We start from the raw sequence: 10895 nt of genomic DNA, 5'->3' as shown, positions 1-10895 counted from the left end.
TATTCTACTCATATATTAAGCTATTTGATTTGTATTATGGTTTATATATAAATACCAACAAATAATCGATCCAGCAATTGTTAAATAAACATATTCTTAAAATCCATCGAAAAAATGTTTAACGAAACAAACTCACTTTCATGGCAACTATTTGGATAGTCGTGTATAAAATAAATGAAAAAAATATCATCGCGAACAAATACATTACTTTGTAAATTTTCTTGATGAATTAATTTGTATATGAGTGACCAAAAGTAAAACGCGCAAATCGGTAAGCAAGTGTTGTCTTGAGCGGATTTCTTAATGACTAAAAGCAAAGTAAAATTTCCTAAATCAGATCACCTCGATTTTATGTGACAATACATCTTTTATTAGTTTTCTGTAAAAGGAAAACTATTGTGCCGGCTTTGCCTGTCAGTCCGCACTTTTTTCTGTCCTCACTTTTTTTCTGTGCGCACTTTTTTTTGTCTGCACTTTTTCTGTCCGCCCTCAGATCTTGAAAACTACTGAGGCTAGAAGGCTGCAAATTGGTATGTTGATCATCCACCCTCCAATCACCAAAATACCAAATTACGGCCCTCTAGCCTCAGTAGTTTTGATTTCATTTAAGGTTAAAGTTGACCATAATCGTGCTTCTGGGAACGATATAGGGCATGCCACCACCGAGCCGTGGTTAAAGTTTCATGGGCCGCGGCTCATACAGCACTATACCGAGACCACCGAAAGACAGATCTATTTTCGGTGGCCTTGATTATACGCTGTAGCGGCTGTACAGAAAACTCGATTGCGCCGAAGAAACTTCAGTGCAATATTTACTTGTTTCTTATTTGAGTTGGGTGTCACCAGATACGTAAAACTTCTGGTTTCTCAACATGTTTTCAGGTAAGAGAATGCCAGCCCCTTGCCCTTATTCCTAACCCTAGTAGAAGCCGGAAGCCATTTAGACGTTTAGACGGCTGAGGAGAATGCTGGGAGCGATCCATAAACCTAGCATATGTGGAACAATCAAAACAGACAGATTGCTAAAAGAGTTATGAAATACCTTACAAAACGATGATTCAATCACTTTTGTCATTAGCGATGAACATCTTGTCATAAAAGCACCAATAAAACAAAGCGACTTTATGTTCTGTCATACTTTATTTTCGACATAAATCACCATTGAGCATAGATGCATGAGGTATTGATAAATCATATATATTATGATGACTAGAGAACTGCTTTCTTCACGTTAACCGCCGGTAGTCTACATCACGCTCAGGGACTAGAAAAGGCTATCACAGCGTTTAATTCTGTTAGTGAGGTTCCGAAAGAAAATAATGTAACATTTGAGGTAACACCCGCAGAGATGCACTCATGATTGCATTGCTGTCGATTGCTACAGAAAGTGCTTGAATGGATTATGACATTTCAGAAATGTAACTACCTTGCTCTTGAACGCATTATGGAGAATTACAAGATAATTAGTCACTTCGTGAATTATGGTGAATTAAGTGCTCACAGATGCACTCATGAGTGCATTACGATGGATTACAAAAAGACTCATAATGTATTATGAAATACTACATAAATGTAACTACCTAGCTCTTGAACACATTATGGAGACTTACAAGACAATAAATCACCTGGCTTATGTACGAATTATAGATGAATTAAGAAAAGATAACTACCTAACTCATGAGTGCATTATGGGAGAAAATTATAAATTTACTTAGAATCTAGAAATTATTGTCTCGCATCAGAAAATCGGGAGTTAAAGAGGATTTCTCCTCTAATGGTCGATGGTGTAGGCTCCCAAGAGGCAAGCACAGCTCGCAGGCAACTTGAAAGACTCAATGGCGAATGGGAAGTACTGGTCGTAGGGATCGTAGACCACGAAGCGGTGGTAGACGGACTTCTGAAGGCAGGTGGACTCGTAGCACATGGGCACCTTGGGACACTCCTCTCCTGCCGTGAGACACTCCTCGATGCGAGCAGTCTGCGTGAAGGTTTTGTAATGAACGTTGATTTCGTTGATGACGACCCGCCATTTGCCTTCTGTATTCTGAGCTCTCAGGGGCCTGATGTAGGAGGTCTCCGAAGGGCAGAGGTAGGTCTCCTCCTCCAGGGTATCTGGGCGCTCGACTGAGAGCTCTGTGTTGAGGTCGGCGACGTCGGCGTATAGGGCGTTGAACTTATCCAGGTGGTACTGGATGGCGTGTTTGATTTCATACTCAGGGTATTCTTCGTCCTCCAGACACCAAGTGGAATTGGTCAGCTCAGCACAAGCAGGGACCTCAGGCTTCGAGTGGTAAGAAGGAGCAGGTTTGTAAGAAGGAGCTGGGTGGTAGGATGGAGCAGGACGATAGGATGGCTGAGGCTTAGGCTGAGGATGGTATGATGTGGGTGCGTGGCCGTTGCTGTATTCGACCGTTTTTCCGTTGCCGAAACTGATCATGACGTGGCTGGACGAGGTAGCGGCTGTGGCTACCACCAGTAGGGAGAATGTCTAGAAGACATGAAACAGAAAATACTCAAAGACCAATAAAAATAAATGAATCGAACAAATATTGATAAGAAATATGATAAATATTGCAATAAATGAAAGTGGGTGGGATCCACAGATACATTTTAAACTGCACACACACAGACACTCACAAAGTAAAACAATATATTTACTAGATGAAAAATAACCAGATAAACAAGGACTTATTTAGAAGCAAACAGGAGACGTTAATATACTGGAACGTGATGAAGTTAAAGTATATCTTAGTTTAACCAGACCACTGAGCTGATTAACAGCTCTCCTAGGGCTGGGCCGAAGGATTAGATTTATTTTTACGTGGCTAAGAACTAATTGGTTACCTAGCAACGGATCCTACAGCTTATTGTGGAATCCGAACCACATTATAGCGAGAAATTAATTTCTATCACCAGAAACAAATTCCTCTTGTTCTTCACTGGCCGGTCGGAGATTCAAACTCGCGACCAACAGAGTGGTAGCTGAGAACGGAACCCGCTCATCCAGCGAGGAACTTGGAACGTGATGAATATATAATTAATTTATATATATATATATATATATATATATATATATATATATATATATATATATATATATATATATATATATATATCTACATTAATTATATATTCATCACGTTCCATATCTTCTGAGTCAGTTATACATATACATTTATATATATATACATTATATATATATATATATATATATATATATATATATATATATATATATATATATATATATATATATAGGAGGCCAGTGGTGGATCACGCTATGCTCTCATTATCTGTCCAAGAGATAATGATGGCAGGAAGAATGGAAAAGAAGTAGAACAAGAAACTCAAGGATTGTGGGAAAAGCAATTTACGTTCCAGATGGTATGACACTATTAACATCACACATTCAAAACTTTAAAGCTATTTTATTTTCAAAAATCGTTTACTATACAAATAAAAATGACGTTTATCGAACTTGTTCCATGAAAGTTGACCATCTGAACTGCTGACATTTTCGTAGGATTCGTTTGCATTTACATAAATTTCCTCTGCTGCCTAAAAGGATGCTTAAGATATTTAAAACTCGAAGAAGAAGATGAAGAAGAAGAAGAAGAAGAAGAAGAAGAAGAAGAAGAATCACAGAACAGTTCTAAGAAATCGACTCACCAGCGCCTGAATAGCCATGATCTGTTCGAGTTCAGAAGCCGAACTGTGCCAATGCTGACCCCACCTTTCTCTTATATACTGTTGTCCCCTACCATCGCTCTCTGGTTTACCTCGGATGACCTTGGTTAAAGCCTTAGAGCCACACACACACACACACACAGTACCTTAAGCCATTTCGTTCATACGAGATGCTTTTATCAATCCCTAGTACCAATGAAAAAAAGTTATCTCTTCACAAGAGTAAGCGTTAATTTACGGTCATTGTGGAGAATTCAATAGACGTCAATCATTGTCGCGTTTAATTGAGACATTCCTCTCGGTCAAGCGTGAAATGTTTGCAGCGTTGAACGAAGAATGTTGTTAAGAAAAAGAAAAAAACTCCCATACATTACGAGTGATTAGAAAGGCAGGTACTGCATGATTAGGAATTACGTGTATGTCCTAAGGTAGCGGTTCTCCTTTGTGTGAATCTTTGTTGTCGAAATGCTGTTTTCTCTGAAAGAATGAGAGGAGCCCCTTTAATGTTAACGAGTCCTCTTCGCTGTTCATTAAACCGACGCAGTCATTGTTTTTAATCTGAGCGGTAATTGGCCTGAATGTCTGTTATTTTCATCTCTGTTATCCAGTTTTGTTTATCTTTCTTAAATATTTGTTTTCCTTTCAGTAACTTGCAAGTACTCATATAAACTGTTTGATGGAGGAGAATATAGAAAAAATGAATAAAAGCGACAAAAGAATATGCTCGATACCTGCATACTGTGAACAATAGTAACAGTACACCCTTTTCATTTATTCATGCGTTGCACGCCTGCTTTACCTGAGAGAGAGAGAGAGAGAGAGAGAGAGAGAGAGAGAGAGAGAGAGAGAGAGAGAGAGAGAATAAGTTTCTTCCTCTGATTCTCACAATTATTCCAATTATCAAAAAATAACAAGGAAATTACTTAATTATCGTAAGATATTTGACGATAACGGCTGTTATTTAGTTATTTTTCATGCGTGTATGCAATATATATATATATATATATATATATATATATATATATATATATATATATATATATATATATATACTGTACATGCACTATATATTATCGTGAAATATCTTACTATAATAAAGTAATTTCCTTGTTATTTTTTGATAATTGGAATAGTTATGAGGATATATATATATATATATATATATATATATATATATATATATATATACATAGGTAATAAACGTAAATAAATAAACGTAAAAGCGCTTGGTACTGAACTTCTGCCTGTCAATTTCCTGTGGGATTCGCTTAATGTATACACTGAAGTCACGTGCATCTACTGTGATTTTTTAAGCATATATATATATATATATATATATATATACACACACACACACACACACATATATATATATATATATATATATATATATATATATGTATATAAAATGTCGGTATAGCAAAGTGAATAGATTGACAATTTGGATCTAAATATAGAGGTAGTAAAATAATAAAATGATCTCCATAAGACGTTCGTTCCTTACTTTTAGTTTTTTGCAGTCATATAATTCTAGGATAAGCTCAATTCACTGAATATATTTCAGTTCTGTGCATATTCGTATAAGCCCTAATTTATCAAGTATTTTCCTGACCTTCGGCTGGCTCTGGAATAAAAACGAATATTCAGGCGTTTAAGTTCTGATTTAATTATTTCTTTTAAGTTTTCTTATTTTTGTACATTGGTTTTATTTTTTCCGCTTGACGTTGCCTCATCTACTTATTCATGTAACTCCTAAAGGATCAAATTTAGCTTTCGTTTTTTTTCTTTTCCGAAGTGTATAGTATAGTTATCAGTGGTTAGTGTCGTGGAATGCCACTCAGATGTCGCGGGTTCGCGTCTCCCCCAGGATGGTGATAAATCACTGGCTCTGTATCATGATCAGTTACTGTTGCAGCGTGGGGTCTGCGTGGGAGGTTGAAACCAACATTTTTTGGGAGCTTGAATTTCAAGTCAGTGGCACCTGTGTTCTCGTCCCGTGTGAATAGGTTTCATCTACTGAAATAATAAAAATAAATAATAATATTAACTTAGCTCTAACATCTGCTATTCTTTGATATCATCTCTGACGTAATACCGTTTCCCCTTGCATAGTTTTACTTAATGTTCCGAGTCGCTCACCCGCGTAGCTTTACCATGGTTCTGTCAGTTTTTGGGTTGGGTACCTTTCTTCATCAAGCTTGTCATTCACATAGATTCTATCTGAAAAAGTGAGAATGCGAGAAGGGCATGACTCGGGGGCACTCCGGTCGATTCTTCGATATACCCTAAAAATCATGGCACCTTCTTGTTCTCCTTGTTTTTGAATTCTTTGACCCGTCTCATTTTGGCAGACATATTGCTGTCTAAATCTTATAAATGCTGTTTTCCTTGTTAGTCTTCTGTAAAAGAAAACGTTTGAGATGGCTTTGTCTGTCCGTCCGCACTTTTTCTGTCCGCCCTCAGATCTTAAAAACTACTGAGGCTAGAGGGCTGCAAATTGTTATGTTGGTCATCCACTCTCCAATCATCATGCATATCAAATTGCATCCCTCTAGCCTCAGTAGTATTTATTTTATTTAAGGTTAAAGTTAGCCATGATCGTGCGTCTGGCACCGCTATATGTGCCAACAACACAGGCCACCACCAGGCCGTGGCTGAAAGTTATACGGGCCGCGGCTGAGAGGTTCATGGGCCGTGGCTGAGAGTTTCATACAGCATTATACGCTGTACAGAAAACTCGACTGCGCCGAAGAAACTTCGACGCATTTTTTGCTTGTTTTTCTTCTAGTGGCCCAGCTGTTTTTGGGATGTTTTGTTTGTCTTGGGTTTTAAGTTTTCAAATGGAGTCGATTTTATTGCCTTTTTCTAGCTATTCCTTTCCTAAAAACTTCGGTGACTTCATCCCTCTTATCCACGAACAATTAACATGGCAACCTATGTTCCATGACGAACTTTCCCAAGGGGAGCTTTATGATGCAAACGAAATTCAGCGGCACCAATATTTCTTCCTGAAAGACTTTTTCTTCTACACGATTAAACCTACAACTCTCTCATCCTCCCTTCCCGCTTGAGCGCTCGTTTCGTAAATTTTGTTTTGACCGCAGCGCAAGGACTCATGACTGGTGAAAAAGAATTTCCTCATCTTCTTCTCCTTCATCGAATATTTGCTCTTCGATCCCGGCAACAACAAAGGTTTAGTCAACGCCTTTTCGTTAGCGAACGAAAAGGCGTCAACAGCAGCCTTGACGCCTGATGTCTGTTAACCATACGCTGAACCCGAAGCCGTGTCTTCACACCGTGACTTTCGACCGGGTCTTACGAATGTATATTTGTTAGCGAGTGGAGGGATCTGAATGCTGCTATTACAGCTCCTTTCACAAGTAGGTTTGTATTTCTCTGCGTGGATGCTTGGCTGGTTAACCTGGGTGAAAGCATATGGCCTTGCTGCTCCCAGAAAATCCAGGTGCTTTCAATAAAATTGATGCTTAAAAATATTGTGTTAAGTATACAGTTTCATTCAGTACTACGAATATTTTGAGTTATGAATGTTCTCTGTATAAATGCCCCTTCTCGCTGTAAGTGCATAACAGTAGATTACTGAATTTATGATTCTAATCCTTCGTGACTGGACAAAACAAATTAATAGCAAGAGATGTAAGTAGTATTTCTGCAACTACAAGAAAAAAATGTAGCCATATTGTGGAAATTGGAATCCGGCCTAACTTGACGTACTCAGAATAATGTATGTGCCATTGTATACGATTATTATGCTGCGTTATGACATATTTTTTGCGGCTTGAAGCTTGGAAATATTTACCATACTGCATAGTTGTGTATACTAATGCTAATGGAGAAACTTCAATTATTCTGAGTTCTGTAAATGACTTAAATCTCGTTAAATTATATTCTCATCATTCTTCCTAGTAACAACTATCGAAAACAAGTAAAAAATGTGCCGAAGTTTCTTCGGCGCAATCGAGTTTACTGTACAGCGTAAAAGGCTGCATGAAACTTCCAGCCATGGCCCATGAAACTCTTAGCCACGGCCCATGAAGCTCTTAGCCACGGCCCATGAAACTCTAAGCCGCGGCCCATGAAACTCAGCCATGGTCCGGTGGTGGCCTGTGTTGCTGGTATCTATAGCGATACCAGAAGTACGATTATGGCTAACTTTAACCTTAAATAAAATAAAAACTACTAAGGATAGAGGGCTGCAATTTGGTATGTTTGATGATTGGAGGGTGGATGATCTACATACCAATTTACAACTCTCTAGCCCCAGTAGTTTCTAAGATCTGCGAAAGGGGACAGAAAAAGTACGGACGGACAGACAAGCCGTCACAATAGTTTTATTTTACAGAACACTAAAAAGAGAAGGAATACTAAGGTAATTTGCTACATGTTCGCTGTAAAATCATCATAAAGAATTCAGAAAATTCCGAGTGAGTGTTCCAGGTTTAGTTAGAAAGAGTAAAATTTATATATATATATATATTATATATATATATATATATATATATATATATATATATATATATATATATATATATATATATATATATATATATATATATATATACTGTATATATATATATATATATATATATATATATATATATATATATATATATATATATATATATATATATATATATATATATATATATATATACAGTATATATATGTATATTATACTGTATATATATATATATATATATATATATATATATAATCGTATATATATATATATTATTTTACTCCTAACAAACCTGAATACTCAAATAAGCAATTTTCTGAATTTTTATGATGATTTTAAATAAACATGTAGCAAATTACCTTAGTATTCCTATATTTTAGTTTTCTGTAAAAATATATTATATATATTGTCTGTCCGTCCGTATATTTCTATTCCGCAGATCTTAGATATATATATATATAGTTGTATATTGGTATGTTGATCATCCATTCCAATCATCAAACATACCAAATTGCAGCCCTATATATATAGTATATTTTATTTAAGGTTATATATATATAATCGTACTATGGCATATATAGATACCAGCATATACATATACCACCGGATATATATATATATATATATATATATATATCCGTGGCTAACAGGAAATCGCAGTTCAAATAAGCATCAATGTCTTTACTGACAATTAATATATTAATGCCTAAGAAAATCTTCGTTTTCAATGGAGCCATTTAAACCATTCTTTACTTGAAAACGATAATGAACGTTGCTTGTAACTCAAGTTTTCCATTCAAATTCCTCCTGTTACGCTCTTTTAGTCCGCCGACTTTTTAGCGGGTTTACGCAACGGATGCATCTGAAAATCCGTTCAGTGATTTGGGTAAAGCGTAGGTATGGTAATTTAATCTTCCGCATTGGTGATTCCCATCCATTATTTGTGGTGTTTTAAAACAAAACCCTCCTCAAAAACATGTTTGTTCTCTGTTTATCTGCCTGTCTCTCAATGAAGGTAAACATATTGGAAACAAAATCCCCACCCAAACATGTTTTTTTCTTTGTTTACCTGTCTGTCTCTCAATGAAGGTAAACATATTGGAAACAAACTCCCCACCCAAACATGTTTTTTTCTCTGTTTACCTGTCTGTCTCTCAATGAAGGTAACCATATTGGCAACAAACTCCCCAGCCAAACATGTTTTTTTCTCTGTTTATGTGTCCGTCTCTCAATGAATGTTAACATATTGGAAACAACCGACCCAAGCATGTTTTTTTCTGTGTATATGTCCGTCTCTCAATGAATGTTAACATATTGCAAACAAAGCCCCCACCCATGTTTTTTTCTCTATGTATCTGTCCATCTCTCAATGAAAGTAAACATATTGGAAACAAACCCCCCAATATGTTTTTTCTCTGTTTATATGTCCTTCTCTCAATGAAGCTATAGGGAATGGAAATTTATTTTGATAAGCACTCTAAGTTTGTAAAACCACATATAAAAGAACCAAAAAGAAAACAAAGTAGATGACAACAGCATACATCTGCCGTCTTGATCCAAGTTCCCTAATGTCTGTTTGTTTAACCTGTCGAAAGGAAGTCTCCAGTTTGCGATAGTTCACCGGCAGTTTGTTATGCTAACTCCTTGATAGCTCTGCATACATATAGGGGAGCGGAGGGCTCTGTTGAATGGACTAATAAACCGCAGTGGACTTAGACAGTCCAGGCACGAGTCTGGAAAACGACTTCTGAATTCTGACGTCGGACTCAACATGATCTCTTTATCTTTGTTTTTTATCTCGTTTATCACGTACAACGACTCCCTGTTACACTGACATTGATCTGGAGTTTTTAATTACTGGGTCAATGTTTGTTTTTATTTTTGTCTATGTATTCATGTCTCGTCCACATGTCTAATGACTTATAGTGCAAATAGTGACGACGATTTGAAGTAATGACTAAGAGACATATATAACGTCAGTGTACATTACACAATCTCTGAATGAAAGATAGGTATTACAAACAGTGATGCATTCCGTGTGGTGTATTGTTATGCTTTTTTGTTCTCTGAAAAGAAAACTATTGTGCCGGCCTTGTCTGTCCGTCCACACTTTTTTCTGCTCGCACTTTTTCTGTCCGCCCTCAGATCTTAAAAACTACTGAAGCTAGAGGGTTGCAAATTGGTATGTTGATCATCCACTCTCCAGTCATCAAACATACCAAATTGCAGCCCTCTAACCTCAGTATTTTTTTTTTTATTTAAGGTTAAAATTAGCCATAATCGTGTTTCTGGCAGCGATATAGGAGAGACCACCACCGGGCCGCGGCTCATACAGCATTATACCTAGATCACCGGAAGATAGTTCCATTTTCGGTGACCTTGATTATAAGCTGTACAGAAAACTCGATTGCGCCGAAGAAACTTCTGCGCATTTTTTACTTGTTTATTCTCGAAGTGAGAATATTAACAGCTAAATCAGTACATACTTAATTACAGATATATATGCTAAAAAATAGAAGCTTACTGTATACTTTCGATATGTATTAACATGTATTTAAAATGAGGAAGAAAGGGCATTGTTTTGGCGTGAGCAGAGAGAAATGAGAGGCTAAATGACCTTCCTAGTATTAGAGGTTTATGATAAATTTGATCACAGTTATTTAATGTTTCCTTCCGAATTTATGGCTTTCCTCAATAGAATCATGGTCTTGTTTTTACATACATACAAACA

General features: G+C 36.6%; 1 protein-coding gene across 1 annotated transcript; it reads right to left on the bottom strand.

Annotated features, from left to right (window-relative positions):
- Positions 1 to 1133: 1133 nt before the first annotated feature.
- On the bottom strand, positions 1134 to 3711 carry LOC136828469 (neurotrophin 1-like). Its single transcript, XM_067086532.1, has 2 exons — positions 3670 to 3711; positions 1134 to 2488 (listed from the first exon to the last, which is right to left on the bottom strand). The coding sequence occupies exons 1-2, from the start codon at positions 3685 to 3687 to the stop codon at positions 1772 to 1774; spliced, it is 735 nt and encodes a 244-aa protein (XP_066942633.1). The 5' UTR covers positions 3688 to 3711; the 3' UTR covers positions 1134 to 1771.
- Positions 3712 to 10895: the final 7184 nt, after the last annotated feature.

The sequence above is a fragment of the Macrobrachium rosenbergii genome, chromosome 3, assembly GCF_040412425.1.
Source record: "Macrobrachium rosenbergii isolate ZJJX-2024 chromosome 3, ASM4041242v1, whole genome shotgun sequence".
Lineage (NCBI taxonomy): Eukaryota > Metazoa > Arthropoda > Malacostraca > Decapoda > Palaemonidae > Macrobrachium > Macrobrachium rosenbergii.
This window is presented reverse-complemented; position numbering and strand designations above follow the sequence as displayed.